The sequence below is a fragment of the Corvus hawaiiensis genome, chromosome 5 (assembly GCF_020740725.1).
Source record: "Corvus hawaiiensis isolate bCorHaw1 chromosome 5, bCorHaw1.pri.cur, whole genome shotgun sequence".
NCBI classification, from domain to species: domain Eukaryota; kingdom Metazoa; phylum Chordata; class Aves; order Passeriformes; family Corvidae; genus Corvus; species Corvus hawaiiensis.
Window position 1 is genome coordinate 8,794,099 of NC_063217.1, and position 21,594 is coordinate 8,815,692.

The following is a 21,594-nucleotide window of genomic DNA, read 5'->3' on the forward strand; positions in this document are numbered from 1 at the left end:
GTGTTCCAGTTGTGGGAATCTGCTGCTGTGCGTCCTACAAGATGTGCATTTTTTCTCCTAAATATCCAAAGGTTCCTGTTTAATCCAAACTGTTGTTACACATAAATGTAATGGGGTCATTAGAATACTCATGCATCCTTCTCACTCTCCACCTTGTCCTGTTTTATTCCCTGTTCTACATTACGTGGTGCCTCTCACTTTGTGACTGCACTGAAAGCTGTTTGGGGCAGAGAAATTGTCATGTCAATTGCACTGTCAGGTGGCCATCACACCTTTAGGTATCATCAATTTATTAAATAAAAATCATAATGTAAAATATCCTGGCCTGTTCCTCAAGTTTCAAGCACAGTATTCATTTATATGCATAGATTTGCAGTTTAATCTCCATCTAGATATTCCTTAACCTTCCAACTCCATCTTGCTGCTCCAGCTGTGACTTTGTAGAGATGGGAAGTGGCAGAGATGATATTTTCAAGACCTCTAAACACCTGAAGTTTAAAAGGTGGCTTAAAGAATAAGAAGAAGAGTTCCAGGCATGGATGCCATGAGAAAGGAAATGCAAATATCTGCAGAAATTCTATTTTTACATTGATCTGCCTACACTTTTCCTTCTTCACAGTCAGGGCTGTCATCATTTGATTCCTGCTCTGAACCTGGAACTGTCTGAAAACCTGCTAACGCATCAGCTTGTCTTCGTTAGCCTTGAGCACCTTTTGCTGTTTAAATTAAAGTAAGTGACGCTGCACTTTTCTGGTCATTTAAGTGACAAAACTATAGACTGTCTCTTCGTCAAGAGAGTCTGAAAATGGGACAGGACTGGCAACCCTCTCATTATTCTTCATACAGCTTCACTTCTTTGAGAGTCCAAATCAGCTGGAAAGACTGCTGGCTGGTGATGCATGTTAGACCCTTCCACAGGGTAAGCAGGATGCAGATTTCAAGGGAAAACAATGTTCAGTTTCTTGTTTAGATGTGGGGGGATCTGAATATTCTGTGTGTGTGCATTAATAGCTGCACTTAACACTTAATGTTCATGTTCAGGCAAACAGAATGGTAGCCTCAGCCCTGAGCCACATCTAACTGTTAGATAGATGTTTTCTAAGAATTGATGCTTGATGCTTTTTAAAAAAAACTTTATTTTTACCCAATTCTTTTATTTTATTCCTAAAGTCCATAAAGTGTTTGGCTATGCAAAAGCCAGTAGGCAACACAGACAGAAAAATGAAGGAATCCCATCACTGGGATTTTTGTGCAGTTAGGGACCTGTATGAATTGTTAGAGAAAGAGAAAAACACAGCTTCTATTTAGCTTTAAGTGCTAAAAGTGTTGATAACATGACATTTTGGTATGTATAAGGATATTCATCTAAGGGAGTTTTCTACAAAATAGAAAACATAGGAGATTTTCTTTATAAATTTAATCTAGTCCAAATTAATGGAAAGATTTGCTAACAGAAAGTACCTTTTAATACTAATCTGGACTAACTTTTGTTAAGTTAATTTAGGCAACCAGTACTGACCAAATCTGTTGTTTTGTGTGGCTCCTGCACTGAGCCAGGTGAAGCTTAGCATCTTCCATTGCATAAATCCCAACGGGCTTTAAAGTTCACAGGTTTAGTGAGGTTATATCTATTAATCTTTTGACTGCAACTTATAAAGGGGATTGTGGAGTTGCACTCTGCAACTTTTCAGTTTAATATAGGGTCTGGGGAGAGACACAAACTTCAGGAAAAAACCCAGAGTTACCATTTGTGACTGCCTGAAGTCCAGGCTTTCATGGAGGCCACCTGCAGTGCTAAAACTTGTCACTCAGAGTTCTGGGCATTGTGGGCTATTCTTCTTCCCCGGCTGAAGAGCAGAACTTCATCCATGCACTAGATTTGATACACAAGACTTCTTGCCTAAGCAGCTCTTGCGTTCATCCTGGACTATATATACACTGTACCGCAGCATCCAGCCTGTGAACCGTGTCTGGTTTCAGCTAACAGCACTAAATGTAACACACAATTCGGGCTTGCACTGAAGCAGGACCTGAACAATGTTTGCATGCCCTTTGACAGCTGGTATGTTGCACATTGAAAGTATGGTTTGGTTTATATACCATTTTACCCGTGGAAGTTTGAGCCACGTCCTGGAAGTCAATAGATTTCCTAAACTAGAATGAGATCTCCCCACCTGCCCTTTCTGTAAGCACAGACAGGCTGTGCAGAGAACTGTCTGTGCCTTCAGTCACTCTGGTTTTGGTAGCCGTGGAATAACCTGCCCAAATACCAGGACTTAAAAAATCAACCAACTGTTTCTTCCCAAACATAAAAATTCAGAAAGGATTTTTACACACAATTCACTGGCAAGTAAACAACAGCATGCTTATATCTTCCTAGACAGGGATAAGATTGGCAGTAGCAAGGCAAATAGCTCAGCTTCGTCCAGTGGCATTCAGAGCACACAAGCAGCACGCAACCCTTGCCTATGCTGTAAATTGACCCCATGTCCAGCACAGTGATGCCTGCTGGATTTCCAGCAGTCCAGTGCAAGCCTCATAAATAAACCAGGAAAACTGGTATTTTGCCAGTGGTTCTTACTTTTTCTTGGAACCAAAAGCCTGAACTGACCTTCATTTCACAACAGCTTGACACAGCCCCTCCTGTGTAGCTGAAAGCATTCTAGGCTTTTGAAAGTGTTTAAAGACGCTTGTCACACTTGGCTTCAGTTATTTTTGGAGAACTGATCAATCCTGGGTGCTTTCCCACATTTTGCACTGTGGTGAAAGAGGGTTCTTGGAGTTGACTTGTTCCTACACTGAAGGATCTTAGTGCTAAGTTTCTGTCATACTCCCTGTTTGCAGCCACATGCCTGTTTTGCAGTGTCACGTGAACTTCATTGGGACAGTTTTGGTGTCTCGAAGCCTCACAGTCTGACCAAGGTTCAGCTTGTGGTCAACTCTTGAAGGGTTTTCCAGGAAGCTCTGAGATAGGGAACTTGTCAAGCAATGATGCCAAGAACAAATTGGTCTTTTCACGAGGGAGAATTTTGCCTCTCACCAAACCTCTGACTTAGTGTTTAAAGAAGATACTGAGCCATCAAGCAATTATCTCATAGCATGAGGGACAAGGTAAGTATAAGGTGATTTAATTTTCAGTCCTTCTCAGGCCTAAGATGGCTGTCAGAAAAAAAGACAATACAATTGATTCTGTTTATGGGCTAAAATGTCTAACAGTGCACCAGCCTCTCACCTCTCAATTCATTGGCAAGGTTGTGGTTTACTTGGTTAAAGGCAGATTAAGAAACTGTGAAACCTGGCGACTGCCCTACAGCCAAATATCTCTGAACTGCTTTATCAGTGACCCATCCCAGAATGGGCATGTTCTGACATCATACTTGCTTAAACCAGAAAAAACATTTCCTTTGCCCTGATAACTGAGGGAGGAGAAATAATTAGTCTGAATTTCAGATGCTGCACAAGGGCAAATAATTTCTCCCAGGGGTGTCTGTATTTGCTGGAATTACAACACAGAGAGTTGGAAGTGACTGCCTGGGGAACAAAATTATTCTTAATCACAGAATTGGGAAAAACAGGAAGGGAAAGGTATCGATAAGAAATCACTCCATTCTTCCCTTGTCTTTATGCAGGGCCACTATCCCAATGCCATTCCCAAATGATGTCTAGTTTATACCTGCAGGCTTAAATATTCCCCTGTCTTCCACAGGAAATCCATCCCAGTGCCATCCTCATTACTAAGACGTTTTCCAGGGGCTTTGGTTGTGCCTCCTGGATGCTATTTAAATCTGTGGTTATTTCTGCTGCTCTTGGTGTCTCTGATATTTCCTAGTACTGCAGTGACCAAACCAGACACAGCACTGCAGCTCAGACCTTCTGCTGAAGGCTGCCTAAGCTTGTGCACTTTTCTTTGTATATCCCAGTATAACTGTATTTTTGGGGGGAATGACAGAATATGATAAACTGATTTTAGTTTGTGACTTCCTAGTTTCACTATAAAAGTGCCACTTAAGGGGCTGTTCCCCATTCCAAATATGAGTTGTTGATTATTCCTGATGAAGTGTAGCACCTTGTTCTCATTTTTATAAAATTGTATTCAGTTTTTAGACCCTTTTTTCCAACTTGTCTGCCTGATTTAGAATTCTAGTCCTCTCCCCCAGCTTTGCTTATAACGTCCAGGCTGATGTTACATCTTAAATGACCACTCTGCTTCTTCATTATCCAGTTGTCTAATTAAATGCTGAATAACACCTGAACTAAGCGAGTCTTTGCAGTCCTGATGTGATACATCTTCCCATGGTGACAGTGACCCACTGCTGACTCTGAGCAGTGACCCAGCCAGTCTTGCTGGCCTCAGAGAGGTTTCTTTAGTTTGCTTCTGACAATGCTGTGTGACACAGCAGTAGAAATCGCCTTGAAGTTGATTAAATTTGTCTTTCCTTATCTGCAAGGCCTGTTACCCTGTCACAGAAGGATAACAAACCAGTTTGACTTGATTCTTGCTCTTATTTGCAACTCCAGTTCTTGTTTTTCAAACACTTACAAAATGTTGGTGGGATTATTGCTTCAAGAACATTCTCAGGGATGGATGGTAAATTGGCTTGTGTGTCATTTTCCAGTTTCTCTTCCTCATTTTAAACACAGTCACTGCACTTACCCTTTTCCAAGGCTGGCATAACTTACATCTTCCCTGAGCTCTCAGCAATAATTGCTGGTGGTTGTTGTTTTAGGTTCTTCTTTCAGTCTCCTGTGGTAGGTCTAGTGACAGCCCTGACTAAAAAGGAGCTCCAGGCAGATCAAATCATAGAAAAGGGACCTGTCACAAACCTACAAGCATCAGTAACCAAAGTAAATTTCTGCTAAATGTTCTTACCTAAAATATGTTCACTGGTATTAGTTGTGTGAGCCTCCTGCTCACCAGCTCTCCTTATTTTCGTTGGTAGATAAAAGAGATGTTTAGCCCTGTATCACTTTCTAGGCATCAGCTTGATTGAGTTTCCCCTTCTGCTGAACAGAGAATAAACCCTTCCCTTGGGTTTTGTCTTCCTTATTTTACTCCCTTTGTATTTAAAGGATGCTTTCTTGCTGTTCTTCATGTTTCACACTGTTTGTATCTGGGTTTGTGTTTTGGCCTCTCTGGGGTTATGCCTGGGGTTATTCTCCTCTCCTTCTGTTATTCAGGTAGTAGTGACCAGACACAGATTCTTCTGTGCCTGTGGTTTTTTCCTCTGTTTGAGTCCAACAAAGGGCTTGTGGCCTTGTTAGTAGGCAATGATTTAGCACTTCATATTAGGCTGGGATTAACTGCCCTGTTTGCCATGTGTGCCCATCACTGTAATAATGGAGCTAGTTCTAAAATCAGAACCTTTGCTTGCATCTTGCTTTTATGCACACCTATTCAACTCAGGCCTCTAATGTATGTCATTTTAACTGGATATATAAATTTTCTTCCTCCGCTTCAAAGATGTAACTTTCAATACATGTAACACTTAGGCATCAATACGAAATTTTCCAAGAAAGCTACCAGATATCTATCATCACTAATCATCTTCCATTTAAATGCCTGATCATTCTGATTGTTTTGGAGGAAACTCTTTTTCTCTTTTAGCAAACAATTATTAGGTGTGTATTCTCCATTGAAAAAGATAAGTATAAGTGTTTCCAACAGCCCTCTGGGATTCACTATTATATCCTTCCAACCACAAATGGACTTCTGCGAATCTCTTGGAATTTTCTCACCTTCCAAAGTTAATTTAGTACTGGTATCCCTTAGCTATGGTGATAGCCAATAGTGAATGTAATAGCAAAGCAAGTCATGCAAATGTTTTCACGTGTCTCTCTTCTTCAGCTTTGTTGGAGGTGAGAGAATAGCACAGATTTCTGGAACTTTTCCATTCATACTGGCTCCTGTTCCCTGTGAATTGAGAATCACATCTTGGACCTCATGGTTCTGTTAGCAGGAGGAGCTGGAAACTTTCTTCATGTTTCTTAAAGACCCTGGTGTTTTACTCAAAAACTGGCCAGACTCTGTAAGTGCAGTGTCTGATTGTTTTATGTTGGCACTGAGCAAAAAAAAAAAAAAAAAAAGGACAGTATTTTAAGCTTAATAGTGTAAGTAACACTGAAATAACACCTTGTACCCCTTTAGGTGGTGCATACAGAATGCCCTACTGCAGATATCACAATAGTTACCATTTTAGAGAAGTCTATATTGATACCTTGAAAAAATACTATAAGAAACAGTGCTTTCTACCTATAAAGGTTATTGCACCTGTAGGTAATTCCTTCCTGTCCCTTTCTTGAAAGTCATGTACGAGAAATAGGTTATAGCCCTGGGACCATAACAAGGGTATGGGCAAGAAACACATACACCAGGGTAAATGGAAGTGTAAGGATTTTGGATTATGTGCCAGAATTTCCATTGGATGTTAGTTAAAACTGCACATCAGGCTAGACTTTGTGACCAGCTCTAGATGGGTGTACTGTCTAGCTGTACAATGTTGTTTGTTGATACCCTGGGTCTTACGGAGCTGCTCCTTTAACAGGCATCTGAGGCCTCGGATGACGCAAACAATGTAAAACTGGTCCATCTCACACAACCTCCCTTCAGGCATCCAGCATCAGAACTTGGATTAGGAGTCTCAGCTTCTCACAAAGCCAGAGGAGCCATTTTGGTGCCAGACTCACCTCATGAAGATCCCAGTGACTGAGACCTTCATCTGGACCTTCCACACAGGGGAATTTGAGTTTCAGTTGTACTGTGGGCTAAAAATTTGGCAGTGTGTCATTTCTGTAGGAATTGCTTCCACCACTCTGGGCTGCTCCCTGCAAAATCCTCTTTTGCAAGAGAGGCAGTTCCAAGGCACGTCCACTTTTCCAGAAAGTCCTGTGAGAGGACTTTTAAACTAACCTGGTCCAAAAGCACAAGCATTGAAGGGAGGGCTGTAAGAGGTAATCCTGAAGAATCCACAGGAACAAGTGAAACGGAAGCAGAGTGCAGTGCAGGTGACAGCCTCTAGGGCTGAAGAAAGCCAAGGATAAACGATGTCTGTGTCTGGGGAGACTGATAGCTCCACAGCCTGGCAGGGTGGTTATTCTGTACAGACGAGGAAGGCTGGAGCTTCTCCTCGGTGAGAAGAGATGGAGTGTACTTCTGTGACAGAACAACAAAGACATTAATTGAACACTTATGTTGCAAAATGAGCCTTTAATTGTGCTCTGGGGCAAGCAGGTACATGTTAGAGCATCGCTTTCTCTTTTCCCAACGGTATCACCTCCCCCATCTGAATGCTTGGTTTCAGCCAGGTGCTTACACAGATTCCCTGTCCTGGAAGCCTCCTGCTTGAACTTTGTCAGGACACAGCCTATTAGCAGATAGGCTGATCCCAGATCAAAAGTTGAGCTTGAAGAGAGCATCCTTAAACTTTTGCAGTGTGTACATCTTGGCTGGGCTCTTATCACGGTTACCTCGTGTGATGCTGTGTAGGATCTATTTTCATGTGGCTGGTCCATGTGCCAGGGGTGCTCTTGTCTACAAATCTTTGTTTTCAGTGTAGTTAAACAAAGACCATAATGCATTCTTCCCCAAAGTATGGGCTACCATCAGCAGGCCCGGCAACTTCATTTATCCAAGCAAACTTCTGAGTTTTCATCTCATTTGATACCTCACAGAATGAAATCTCACTTTAAGTGAGTTACAGCTAAAGCAAGGGATGGGAGCTCTGTATTTCAGCTCAGTTCCTTTGGGAATAACAGCAACAAATACAAAAATTGCCCAAGACTCTCTTATGTGGGTGGCAGCAGCCAGTGTCTGCCAAGGAGAGGGCATGGCCTTTGGGAGCAGAGGAGGAGTACAGCAGTGACCATCCATCACATTGTGGTCTCTTTAAATCTTCTTCTCCACTTGGCAGCTCCAATTTTTCAGTGTTGCTATAGCAAATCTCCATGGCAATGACCCTAATCAGGGAAGAGGGGATGCAAAAGGGGCGCATGCTCAGAGTGGCTGCTGGAGCCTTGCCTGCTCGCTACAGCTGCTCCAAGGGTCTGGCACACAGGCGAAGAGAAAGATCAGGTACTGGGCAAACTGGTCCTTGGGGTGCATCTCGAGCCCATGGCGTGTCACGGCAGTGGTGTGTGCGAGTGGGTTTGTGTGTGCACAGCGCCTGTGCTTATCGTGTCTCATCCACTTCTTTGTGAGGAACATGCAGGGAGCAAACTGCTGATTTTCACTGCTTCTCCTTGTTCCAGGCAGGGAAGACAGCTTGAATTATTGATGAGAGCAATGGCGCTGCCGTCTGTGTGGAGCGAGATGCGTGTGGGAATCCTGCTCCTCTCGGTGCTCAGCCTGCTCAGCGCGGGGCTCGTGGGGGCTGGCCAGGACTCCGGGAGTGTCATCCCTGCAGAAAGTAGGTACCTGCTGCACCCTGTCCTGCCTGCCCTCCTCCACTGCACCCTCAGCAGCCGCACGGGCACTCAGCTCCAGGGGAACTTTGTGTTGCCTGATTAACGAGGCAGTAATGATGAGTTTGTGCCATGTCAGCAAAGCACATGAAAACAACAGTCATAGAAACCGCAAGCAAGCATAGGATTAGTAGGATTAGTAGTTATTTAGGAAAAATTGCTAACTGCATACTCTAATTTTCATTTGAACTGGTATTCAAGCTCTTTGTTTGTAGGTCTTTTAGATCTGCTTCTTGGAAGTTTCATTTCCAGATTTGCCACAATACGTGTGATATCTTTACTAGTCTGAGTATTGTTAGAAGAAATTTCTGTGTATTTCTGCTGGGGCATTGCATCTTGCTTATTTTAGTATATGGCTGGAACAATAGGTCAAGTTCAACTTTCTTGTAACTACTACAAATCAACACAGGGGGTGTTTACCCAAATAGTGCATTTGTGAAGCATATATAAATTTCTGAAATCCTGCAAACCTGAAAAATAAATAAATATGACAGACTAGCTTGAGCACACCACAGAGCTGGGAGCTCTTGAATTTGGATCACAGTTCTATAAGAGCTTCCTCTGTCATTTTGAGTAAGTCTCTAAACTTTCTCAGCTCCAAAATGAGGCGATAGTTCAAAGTTATTAGGGGATGGAGTCAATGTTCTCACAGTGTTTTGGTGACAGCAAGTGGGAAGTAGCCACTCATTACAAACATAAAATATCCTCTGGGGAAAAAAAAAGATAATTTAAACCAAAGAAAGATAATTGTATAAAAACAAATCTCTAGTACTTAGTCATGCTTACTTTGTATCACAGCTATCTTTTTATATGACTACCAAAATATTTAGTACAAGGTCTGGTTTAGTCATTGCATTTTATTCTCCATTAATTCCATTACTACTTTTCAAATACATTTATGCGTATTTGTCTCCACAGGACTTAGATGTTGAATTTCCCTCTTTTTCCATTCTCTTCTTTTTTTTATAAGTGCTGTGTTTTGGTCTGTTCTAAACCAGACCTCACTGCTATTTTGTGTGTCTGTTTTCTAGACATTCATTAATTCTAAGGAGTTTTGTGATGAGTAGTCCATTTTATCTCCTCAAAGAGAAAATCAGGCTTGGAAAATAAATTGTATGTACCCTTTGTGTGTCTTTGTTAGCAGAGGCAAGTCAACACATTTGGGAAAATGTATACAGTGGTTTCTTGTTCTACTTGTGTAGTGAAAACTCCTGTTTGATCTGTAGAGCAAAACTCCTGGTTCAGGGTTTCTGACCCAGGTCTCAGAGAATTATAAAATCATAGAAAGGTGGGAAGGGCCATTTAGAGCTCATCTAGTCCAACCCCCTCCAATGGGCAGGGACATCTTCAACTTGATCAGGTTGCTCAGAGTTGAGTTCAACCTGACCTTGAACATTTCCTGGGATGGGGCATCCACCACCTCTCTGGGCAACCGATACCAGTGCCTCACCACTCTCACAGTAAAAAACTTCTTCTTTAACTGATTTAAATTGACCCTCTTTTAGTTTAAAACAATTACCCCATGTCCTATCACAACAGGCCCTGCTAAAAAGTCTGTCCCCTCCTTTTTACAGTATCAAGGAGTGTTTTTACTATCTTTTTACCATCCTCTAGCCAAGCTGTGGAGTCCCTTGAACAGCCTTTGAGGAAGATTCCTTGTCTTACTCCTGCACATGAGAGTGTGGAATGAAGGGCAGGTCAGAGTGTTTCTGTGGCAGTGTTCCTGCAGAGACACACTGCCCCATCCCAAGGAACAGAGGCTGCGAGCATTGCCACAAAAGCATAATGCTATTTTTGTCTGAGACCAGGACAAGAGCAAGGCTGTCAGCTAATTGTGAATTGTAAATTGTTTTGGACTGTTGCAGGGCCAGAGATTTAAAGCCGCAAAAAACTCCTGATGCTCCTCATCAGCCACTTGTTGAGAGAGTGCTACATAGCTGCTAAGTGCTCCAGACACTTTCCTTTGCCTGTTAGGGCTCTTCCTGATGGTTAACCTGTGAAACTCTTCCCTTAGGACAGCGGGTGCTAAAAGTTTGCATGAGATTGCAGAACTGATTGGTTAAATTCAAGGGAAAAAAATTCTAGAAAAGGCTGTTAGATACAGCAGCATTTCTTCTGGCTCAGGAGCTGCCTTAGCATATTCCTGAGACCTGGGAGGGTCTTTGGGAATGCATCCCTCCAGACTTGCCCTGTTCTTCCAAGGCACCCATTGCTGGCCATGAAGGTCTCATCTATAACAGTGCCCAGCGATGCACCCTGGCACAGGGACATGACTGTACCAGCGACCTGCTAGGATGACTCTTGTGTCCATGATAGGAGGCCAGTTGTCCATCTGGAAGACAGACTTTTTTTACTGTTCCAGAGATGAGCTGTCCCATGCCAGCTGCTCTCAAGGCTTGGGAATGCTCCCAGGCTTGCAATATTCCTCAAGAGATGTAGATCAAGGGAGACTCGACACAGGGTCGGGCACTCACTTTGATGGGATCTAGTACAGACATTCCTGGATCTTTCCCTGCTTGGTGCTCCACTGGCTACTTCTCATCAAGGAGCTGACCCCCGTGGGCACGGACCCATTTAGCGGGCACTGCCTCTGCAGCACGAGCACACATCTTCCCTACTGCTGGCACTTCAGCCCTTACTGTCGGCCCAGGCAAACTGCTGGTTCGGGGACCCTGGGTGACCCAGAGAGGGGAAGGAGGCTCTAGTGTATATATATGGATATAGGATGGGCAGGGACCATACTAAGCATACTAAGCGTCCTTCTGTGGGGCAGAGCAGTGTGGTGCTCAATGCTTTTCTCTGTTCCCAGGTGTGCGACGTGGCGCTGGCAGCATGCCTTTAGCAGGAACATTCCCGCATGGACCACACAGTCTCTCTCTCCCACCTGGTGGGAGGAAAGTGTCCCTCCTGCAGCATCACGAGCAGGACAGGGGCAGCAATGCTCCGTTCAAGTGTGGGAGGTGCAGGAGTCACAGGAGAGGAGCATGAGAGTGAGTCACAGTTCTCCTTAGCATTGCAGAGAGATCCTGTCCCGTGTGTGGCACTGAGATCTGGCTCAGGGCATTATCCCCTGCTCTCTGCCAGTCACACAGCCAGGCATAGCTTTTTATGAATAATTCTAATTAGCAATGATTAATTGTGTCCTTTATACACAGCATTTAGCATATGCAAAAGACTGTTCAAGTTTGAAGTGGTGCTGCTGCTAATACTTGCAGATTATTTTCTTTAATTTTCTCTGCAATCCACTAAAAAAAAAAAAAAAAAAAAAAAAAAAAAAAAAAAGTTATTTCCCTAACCTCCCATTGCATTTATAGGCCAGATCACCCACTGTGAAAGCTAAAATATAGAATCTGAAGACCAGAAGCTGGTCAGTCTGTTTTCATTAGCCAAGGTGCATGAAATACAAAGAGTAAACACCAAGTTTATGCAAGGGAAAGTAAATTAGACTTACGCAGTGCTTCCAGTTCCAGCTCCAATTTTTTACCACAAAGAAGCCAAGAAACTTATTTTTTCTCTTCCCCTACTCCTCCCAAAACACACAGACACACAGTCTTTGTGCTGACAGGACTCATTTAAGGAATTATAGCTGACTCTTGGTAATTCTCATTATGTTAATCCACAGACCTGCTAAGTCTCCCTATGAATGATAGTCTGTTTCCAGCTGTCAGCAAGGAATTAATAGCACTCTTCTATACTTCGCTATGATGTGACTTAAGGTTTGGTTTCATGACTGCTTTAAGCCAATGTAAGCCTGTGCTGCCTCTGCCCTTCTCCTCTCCATAAGCTGTCCTCCTCTCCTTGCTCTATTTCTTGTTCTGGCCCCAGAACCTGGGCATTCAGGATTTGATCTGCGGGGAAAAAATCAGCAATCCAGCTGATGGAGGAGCTGCGTTGCCACTCCTGCTGTGAGTGGAAGTGTGAGATGCCATAGCCAAGGACAGAAAGCACAGTGGGATTGATCCTAGTGACAACAGCACTTATTTAGTTTGTCAAAACAGATGATTAGACATATTTATGTTGGGGAAATGTCCATGGGCACCTTGCTGAAAATATTGTGGGCATGAGGAGAGATCAAATCCACCTAGATAGGCCAGCTTAGCAGCTCAGCTCTTCATTCTGAAAAGCAGACCAAGGCAGGGAGTGGTGGAGAACATCAAAGTCATAAGGGGGACAAAGCTGGTGATTATTTAATAACTATCTCATCCACTGCAAAAGTTAGAGGCAGGAAATGAAAGCAGCAGATGTCAACTTCAGAGCAGACAGGAATGGTATTTTGTTCACTCAGTGAATAGCTGAGCTGTGGAACTCATTGCCACAGGATGTTGCAGATGGCAAAAGTTTACATGGATTCAGGAAGCAACGATGCAAATTAATGTGAGAAAAATTCATGGAGGGCTTATCAGATGTAGAAATACCAGCCAGACACAGGATATCCTCCAGCCTCTTGGTAGGCTGGAAGAACATTGCTAGACACTTATTCTGACATCTTCCTTAAATATCTGCTATTGGCTACTGGCTCCCAGCAGGCAGGGATGCTGACCTGACCCGGAGACAGCAGTGCCTGGAGAAGGACCCTCCACCGCGGAGCACAGCCCAAGAAACAACCTTAAAGAGTGAATATCCTGTCATGTGGTGAAACTGGCTGCATCTGCACTCTGACTTTAGAGGGCAGTGCCGTGCTAGGAGCTTTGCAGGTGCTGATTCAGGACACACAGAGCTGCACAGGCAGGTCCTCTGTGCCACCACTCTTCTCCTGCAGGAGCTGCTTTGACACCAGGGCAGCTGCTTTCCCAGGGCTAGCAGAAGTAAAATAACCACTTGGCATGGTTGTGCCATTCCACTAGTACCTCCCTGTCCACACAGGAGCACTTGGCTGTCATAAATACCAGTGAATGATCCCACACAGCCCTTCCATCATAGCTTTCACAAAGGCCTGGGAAGACTTCCTGGGTGACAGGCAGTGACAGTTTATGGAATTCATGGCTCTCCTCAAATGTGCTTTCTTCCCACTGCAGAAGCAGGAGACATTCATTTATCACCTGAAGGTTTTTTTTCCTCCTTCAGATTCTGGTTTTGAGAGCACTTTGGTGCTTGTCAGCACTTCAGGGCATGCAGCACCTCCCCGAGGTGGAGCCAGGGCAGAGTGTTTCTGAGCAGACCAGAGTGAGGGGAGGGAGCAGGGCGTGACACCAAGCGAATGATGGATTTGCTGACAGCAGTCTGAGCATGCAGGTTCTTTCTAAGGGCTCTGTTTCATGATCTGAAGTAGAAACAATTAAATTACTGAAATACTGAAAGCAGGAGGGGGTTGAGTGTCTTTAAAGTGTGCTCAAAACCATCCTGTCACTACTCCTGTGCCTGGAGAAGCAGAGTCTTTGTAAGCAATGCTGTTCTGATAGAGGTGGGGACTTTGCATCTCCTCACAACTTGGGAATTAAATCCCTAGCTTGATCCCCAGGTCTCCCTGAGATGTCAGCTGCATGAAGGGGAGATGGAGAAGGGTGGGTGGGAGAGAAATACCTCCTAAACACATCCTGCATAGAGGACTGACAAGCACTCTGGTTGCTCCCTTCCTTCAGGTACAACCCAGAAGGCAGTGTTGGCAGCAGGGTGCCAGGCACAGATGGGTGCTGCAGTGCTGCTCAGCAGGTCCTGGCTCCAGACAGCTCCCCAGCCATCTCAGCAGCAGCTTTGCACCCTCTTTGCTTGGGTAGAGCAGCACAAGTGGCTGCATGTGGACAAGGCTTTCGGCACTTCCCCCAACATGGGGGCTCTGTGATCAGTGTGAAATATCCTCTTTCCCCATTCCCCCTGCATCTCTTCCAGTATCTGCAATTTCTTCTTCTGAAAACTCACACTTCATTAACTTCGAATAGGCAGAGATTGGTGCAGGGTGAATCTTGGCAGAGCAGAAATGCCCAGGTTCAGAAGTGAGCCATTCCAGTTATTGTCAAGTCCCCTCCTCCTCCACTTCTCTGCCTTTTCCCTGCCCTGCCCCTCTGTGCACACACACTGGCAGCAGCTGCAGAGCCAGTGGGATGCTTTGCATTCCTGGCAGAGAAAAAATACAGCAGCAGGTGAAAGGAAGCAAATACAGATCTGGCACTGTCCCTTGCCAAGCTGCTCTGTAAGAGCTCCTGTAAAAACAGACCTGCCTGTCTGGTTCCTGAACCACTGCAAACTGCTATTTTCAGTGTATCTGTTGAGAATTAACCCATGTCTGAGGAGGGGTAAGGATTTCAATTTTAAGGGGAGAGGCTGGGGGCTGAAGCAGCAGGCAGAGTCAGGTCTGGGCCATGTTCAGAAAAGCACACACAGCAAAGTACTCTTTGTGGTTTTTGCTGATCCTCTCACACTGGCACAAAGATAGATACAGGGAGCCCGAATTTTGCACACATGCAGGTGTGGGTGCCTGGTAAAATGGAGTTTCCCCTGGCAAGGTCTCTGAGTATTCCTCCTCTGTACTGCTGAACTCCAAATTTCCTGCTGTGGCAGTGATGTCTTCTTCTGCCTCTCTCCCCAGGCCGTCCCTGTGTTGACTGCCATGCGTTCGAGTTCATGCAGAGGGCGTTGCAGGATCTAAAGAAGACGGCGTATAACCTCGACACGCGGGTATGTGTTTCTGTAGGAATGCTTTCCCTTAGCCTTTATCTCCCAGCGGCTAGGTTTGCCTGTCTGGGTACAGCAGACGTGACATCTCTGCTGACTCACTCCCATCTCAGCAAATAGGTTTATACCAAGCACGGATTATTTTTCACAGTCTGCAGAGGTTCATTAATGGTCATCCAGTCTGACTTCTTGCATAACAGCCTAAGGAATTATCTCAGACAGTCCCTGCACCAAACAGAGAAGGAAAGAAGATGTAGGAAGCAGTGGAAAATAAGAAAGATGACTTACCCTCACAGCGTTGCTTCCAAGCTGTGGACTGACTATTCACTGGGCAGGAGCAGAAATGAGCGGGAGAGCAAGAAGGTGGCAGGCAAGGCTGGCAGAGGAAAGGGTAGCACACACATAACACTCCTTGCTCATGGATTGATACTCCGTGAAAAAGGGGGAAGCACAATTTTTCGGGCATTTATCACAGCACACAGGGAATTCTGCCACTTCACATGCCGGTCTGCACAGGTCTCAGTGAACAAAATGAGGGCATGTTAAATGCCTTGATTTTAGCAACTCATATATGCATGGATTCATAAATATGTGCAAACTGACTGGGGTAGGATTTACCACAGTGGTTCTGGGGCTGTCTGAAGTTTGCAAGAGGCAGGAGGTCTCTTCTGTAATAAAGCCCCTCCAGGCATGTCTTGTCCTACCTCTCCTCGCTTCGAGCAGGGCCATCTCTCTTGGCAGGTGAGAAGGGCTCCTTGCTCCTCTACAGTCACACTCAGCTCAAATTGTCATTCACAGCAAAGCCAACTAAAGGGATAGAAATGAATTATGTGTCTCAAACCGTAACATAGAAAGGCAACTATGTAGCTTTGCCTTTGGTTTCCTGTGACCTTGGGCAGCCATGTCATGCCCTACACAATAAATTTGGAGTGACTTCAGCTTTCTTGATCTATCAATAGCAAACTGATTAGGACAAAGTTCCCAGTGTGGGTTACATTCCAAAAATTTCCCATGCACTGGAGTAATAATAAATAATTCTTAAGTGGTAAAGTGTCAGTAGAGAGGGCTTTACCTCCAGCAGCTGTGCTGGGCTCTTCTGGTGCATAGCAGATTTCCACCTGTTTGGATTAGGTTCAGCTGAAATGTTTTGTACCTACACATGACATGTCAAGGCCAGGTGCAATTGCAGCTGTGCTGGCTCTTATACTGCCAACAGGCTTTATGTGGGAAGTTAAAGATTTTTTTGAATGTAATAGAGGCAGCACAATTCTTTAATCCCACATGCAGAGATACTCAGATGTATCTGTGATGTCTATTCTATCTGGAGAGTGGCTGAGAATGCAGCCCATCAGAGAGCAGCACTGTCTTGGAAGAGGTGAGGCAGAATATAAAGGGAGAGGCTGGTCCCAGGGTGTCACAAGATGAATTTTTGTTTCTGTGAGGACCTGGATGGGCCTGACATGCCAAGAGACTGGCTGAGACAGTTCCCAGTGTTACAGAGCAAGGGGCATAGGAACAGTGCATCACAAAAACAAACAGAACCCATTGTTCGTAAGATCACCCACCCTTAGACAACTGAGTTTACTACCACTAGTAAATAAAGGCTGTATTACCTTTTCCAGCATTGGATGAAGACTCCAATGGGCTTTCTATCAGAGATGCTTTGATGAAACACAAATTATTGAATGATGCAGAGATACCAAAGTGAAATACAACAGCCAAGGCCCTACAGATGGCACCCTGTGGCCTTCTATACTCTGAAAGGCAGGGCTTCCATATCCTTACTCCACTGCTGGTGCTTGGCTTGTGCTGACCAACTATCATTTCTCAAGTTTTACACACAAATAACTTCATTGAATAACTCCTGAGTCTTGGAAATTGTTGCTACAAGGGCAAGCCCCATGCAGGACTGCTCCTGTATATCAGGAACTTTCTAAGCCAATGCCATCAAGGCCACAATTAATTTCTTAACTGATACTTCTCTTTCACAGTCTTTCAATTTGCAATTGAGTGCTCCCAGAGCTGCTTTTCCTGCCTGTAAATAGTTCTGAGTGACGCCCAGGCAGAGTTTGTGGTAGCAGTGACAGCTTGTTGGCATTACTGTGAAATCCAATAAGCCTGTTTGATGTTAAGATGATTCTATGATTTCTCCTGGGCTCCCAACAATGGGAGCATTCACTCATCCAAGATTTCAATGTGCGAGCAGGGAGCAGTGTTTAACAGCGCCTGCCATTGCGCTAAGCTGATAAGTGAAAGCAGGCAAGGAATGTGAACAAGTCCTCTTTAAGGCAAAGGTGGATGTCAAAAGTTCGAGTTGAAGAGGATATAGGGCTGTGGAGGGGAGCAAAAGCTGTTCTGAAACAGCCTGTCCTGCACAAACTTGCAGTCTGAGAACACGAAATGAATGAGAGTGGGTACAGCTGGGGGACAGACGTACTGCTGCCCAAGCAAGCCAGGAGTGGAGCAGGACCCATACAGGAGTGCCCAGCTACTCCTTTGGAAACTCTTTGTTAATTAGCCCTTTGCTGTGTCTAATTTGTCAGGAGGCATCAGGTCAGAGGAACACCAGCAGGCTGAAGACCTTGTTGTTTCACAGGTCTTTGAGATAATTTCTTAACAAGGGGGTTTTAACCTTTAATGGGTTTTTGCAGTGCGGATGGGAAACCCAGGCACAGTGAATTTAAGTCCACTAAATTCTTTTTTTCTCCCCTCAAGAAACTCTTCAAAGCCAGTCTGCAAACTGCTTGAGGGACCGCAGACCGCAGGGTGGAAACCACAAGATATGCTCAGGAAGAAGTTTCTCTTCAGTCACAATTGCATTTGCTGATGTGAATTCCTTGCAGCAACAATTTTGAGTCTCACAAGAAATTGGCTTCTGAAATGATGGTGCCATTCAAAAGATTCAGCCTTTGTTTCTCAAAAAATGTGACAAAAGAACTCACAAAATACTTAAGTTTTTTGTTCACAATTAAATAAATGATACTCGAGGATCTTTAAAGATCTAAAATTATTTTTTCCCACTGTATACAGAGAAAAAAAGCTTGGAAATGCTTTTCCACTAAGGAGCTCCAAATACAACAGCAACTAATTTTAAATGATGTATATTGAGAATGGTGTTTAAGCTTTTGCTCGAGTACTGATAATAAAACAACTGTCAGTAAATTAACTCAGGTTGAAATAGGAACCACACACTCAGACCTAGATCTGCCCTGAAAGATTATGAGTTTCAGACAACAGAGTTAAACTGACAGCTGGATTCAACTCAGAGTTATTCTAGAGAAACAGCAGTGTAACTGAGAGCACAACTGGCTCCTCAGCACTTGCTATCTGGTGCAATTAAATTATACAGTACTGAAGGCATCGTCAACAGGAAGCCATCAATCACCACAAAGGAATTAAGAGCAGTGCAGTTGAAAGTGGAATTTGTCGCAGTGCTTATAAAGGACACTTTAATAATTTTGACAGCCTACTCCCTAGAAGTTAACTGTGAAAATGAAAACATTCGAACTATAAAAATACTCTCCCTGCATCTCGGTTCTGAATATACTCATTTCATCACTTTTTCTGGATGAAAACCAGCACTAATAACTATGATTTTTCACTCAGCAGAGCACCTTGGCTACAGCTGTGCAGAGGGATTAGATCTAATCAATTATATACTCTTTTAAAGTGATATATTCAGTTCATTGATTTCATAGTTGTTGTTTTTTTTTTTTCTTCAGACAGAAACCCTCCTCCTGAGAGCAGAAAAGAGAGGCCTGTGTGATTGCTTTCGTGCAATACACTGAAATGAGCACCGGTATTTGGCCAATGGACATTTATTCATTTTAAAAATGCTGTTCAGTAAATTACAGGAAGATACAGAGTGCAAGTTGTGCCCCACCATAAGGAAAAGCATTTTTATCAGAACAGGTATAGCTCAGTTAGATTCTTTTTGCTTTGCTGTGGTTTATCATTACTCTATGTGATATTGCATCTGCTGAAATGTCAACAGAAGAAACAGTGACAAAGTCATGCTTACAGGTTTTATGCAAGGATAGCATCCTGCTTTTTTGGTATTTCAAAATTTTGGTATTTTTAAAAATTGTCCTTGGACTCTCAGGCCAACCTCTTGGCTTATGTGAATTGCCATAGATCTGTAAAATTCAGTGGAGTCAAAATTTTTAATGTATTTATAGAAGAATAACATGAAAAGGAAGATACTTTGCCATGATGCATAGATAAATATTTACAAACAAGCAGACTTGGCTCTATATAGAAATTAATAGTTATCACTGACTGCTTGGCAGTCCAGGGAAGGGATTTGTTACCAATTGTATCAATAGTCCAGTGCAAACACAGTAATCTGTCTCACAATTTTCATTTCTTCAAAGCCACACAGTAGCTGTGATCTTTTTGGAGAGATTTATTAAGTATCTAATGTGATCAGTAACATTTTTAATCACTTGAATACTGCCTGGCAGTTGAACTGATTGCATCTGCCAAAATCTTCTGGAGAAGTGTCTTTCATTAAGCAAATCACATGCTGGATTGAACCACTCAAACTGGCCTCTGCAGAGAGTTTTGGCAGAGAGCCTACACAACGCCTGCCTGCCCAGGAGTCTCTTGTAAACTGTATTTTGGGAAATACTTAAATTCTACCAGAATGGTCCTTAGCTCTTGCATGGACTCTGCACTCCATCAGGGTGGGTTACAGTGCTGATGTTATTCACATTCCTGCTGCAGTCAGTGTGAGACAAGAGAGAACAAAACAATTTAAGCAGTGTAGTAGTAGACAGCAAGATTGTGCCTTGTTAATTTTTAAAAGAGAATAGCAAATCCTTTCTCATTGTTTACCTTTTTTTTCATTTATTTTGGGAAGGAGAACAGAAAATGGCCCCAGTGGAAAGTTCCTGTTCATAATAATAGATTTTTCATTGGACTTAAAATATCATCCCCAAAGTAGACATTTGTGTATCAGCTCGAGCATCTATGTACACGCTAGAAACTTTTATACAAACAAGAGTATTGGAGCAGGACGAACAACAGTGGTTTTCAAAGTCATTTTACTAATTCTTATTAATATGTCTGTCTTTCCATAAGTGACTGATGTTTATGATATTTTGCTCTCAGCCTGCTCAGTAAGTTAGGATCAAAGCTATCTGTATGTTTCCAAACTGCTTCTCTCTCATTTTGTCTACAACATCAGGCACAGAGAAATAGGGACCTGTGACCCACTGCCAACTCATTATTTTGTGAGCAGTCATACTCAGTAACACAAAGGAGTGTGTGTTGCCATATATTTTGCCAAAGTTGTTTGAAAGGTGTGTGGTTCTCAGCAAGGAAAAGTTTCCTTGCACCTGCATGTCAAATAAAAAATCTGCTTTGTCCTTTGTAGTATTCCAGCAAACCCCTTTATAGGTCATTGGGACCTGTTTTGTGTACAAGAGAAGCAGCATGACACAGCAACAGCTCCTTCCTGGTAGCATCACACTGCACTGTGGCACCGGTCAATAGAGCAATAGAGGTTTTCCTCATAGACCAAATTTTATCAAAGAAAGCAGTAGGATTAACACAGCTTCATTGCAAAATACCAGCCTTTGGCTACTTTATCCTCACTTAGATTTGGACCAAAATAATGCACAGCTTTCGAGCCAGCTTTTTGCAGGAGATGGAGTCCCAGCACTGAACCTGTGAATTTTCCAGCACAGCTTCCCTTTTCAGGGGGCAGCATGTCTATGGTTTGGTATTACTATTGTGCGTGCTTATTCTGCTGGTACCCTAAAGAATCTTGCAAATTCCTGTTACAAGAACTGAAATTCTTTTGTTTTGTTCATGTTTTTATTTAGAAAAGTGGTTGCTCACAGTTGAGTTTTGATATACACAGCTTGTTACGATAAAAGGTGGAATGAATGACAAGGGGATGTTGTCTGACTCCCAAAGGGATCAGAGTGACACTGCAACTTTATGGCTGTAAGAGAGTGATTATTCTGTACTTCTCTTTGTCTATAATACAACACAATAAAAGGGCAAGATGCATTATAGTATTTGGTGTGCTTTGTTATTGATTTGACAAAATGATGATGCTTATGCATTAATTTACATCTGGTCTTTAATTAGGTGGAAAATCCTCAGAGAAAAAAAGCTATTTTTAATACAAAAATAAAAAGACCTGGCATTTGGGCTACATTTATTAATATATTCTTATTTGCTGAAGTATAAAATCAAACTCACTCTTTCAAATAAAGGTACAGTGATGATTTTGTGAGCTTTTTTCAGGATCCCATACTCTGTACTAGGTGGTTTTGATAAAGTTCCTTATAATTGCAGGATAGCATGAAGAAAAAAATGGAGCTAGATAGTTTTAATTTATTTTTGGTCAGGAGGTTAATTTAAATTCAGAACCTCTTGAGTCTCTACTTACTAGAAGAAACTATGTATTTTGCAGAAGGATTTAATTGCAGGAGCCTTTAAAGCAGAATGTTTTTTCTCCCACCCAACACTTCCCGTACTTTTTTTGCTGCAGAGCCAAGGCAGTTCTCGTGACCT

At 43.2% G+C, this 21,594-nt stretch overlaps 1 protein-coding gene across 4 annotated transcripts; it reads left to right on the forward strand.

Moving 5' to 3' along the window:
* Positions 1-556: 556 nt before the first annotated feature.
* On the forward strand, positions 557-21,092 carry C5H4orf48 (chromosome 5 C4orf48 homolog). Of its 4 annotated transcripts, none has more exons than XM_048303231.1 (4): positions 557-730; positions 8,245-8,402; positions 14,981-15,069; positions 18,789-21,092. In XM_048303231.1, exons 2-4 carry the CDS (start codon positions 8,270-8,272, stop codon positions 18,852-18,854), a joined length of 288 nt encoding a protein of 95 aa, XP_048159188.1. In that variant the 5' UTR covers positions 557-730; positions 8,245-8,269; the 3' UTR covers positions 18,855-21,092. The 4 variants fall into 4 exon arrangements, with proteins under 4 accessions (XP_048159188.1, XP_048159185.1, XP_048159184.1 ...); XM_048303228.1 differs by lacking the exon at positions 557-730 and adding an exon at positions 752-919; XM_048303227.1 differs by lacking the exon at positions 557-730 and adding an exon at positions 7,935-8,126.
* Positions 21,093-21,594: the final 502 nt, after the last annotated feature.

What these genes read in the sequence shown, in the direction of transcription:
- C5H4orf48 (XM_048303227.1), top strand. Translation starts at nt 7,942, where the DNA reads ATGGCAATGACCCTAATCAGGGAAGAGGGGATGCAAAAGGGGCGCATG. An exon ending in CATGGCGTGTCACGGCAGTG is followed by an intron (nt 8,127 to 8,244) that starts GTGTGTGCGAGT and finishes TCCTTGTTCCAG; the next exon opens with GCAGGGAAGACAGCTTGAAT. An exon ending in CGTATAACCTCGACACGCGG is followed by an intron (nt 15,070 to 18,788) that starts GTATGTGTTTCT and finishes TTTTTTCTTCAG; the next exon opens with ACAGAAACCCTCCTCCTGAG.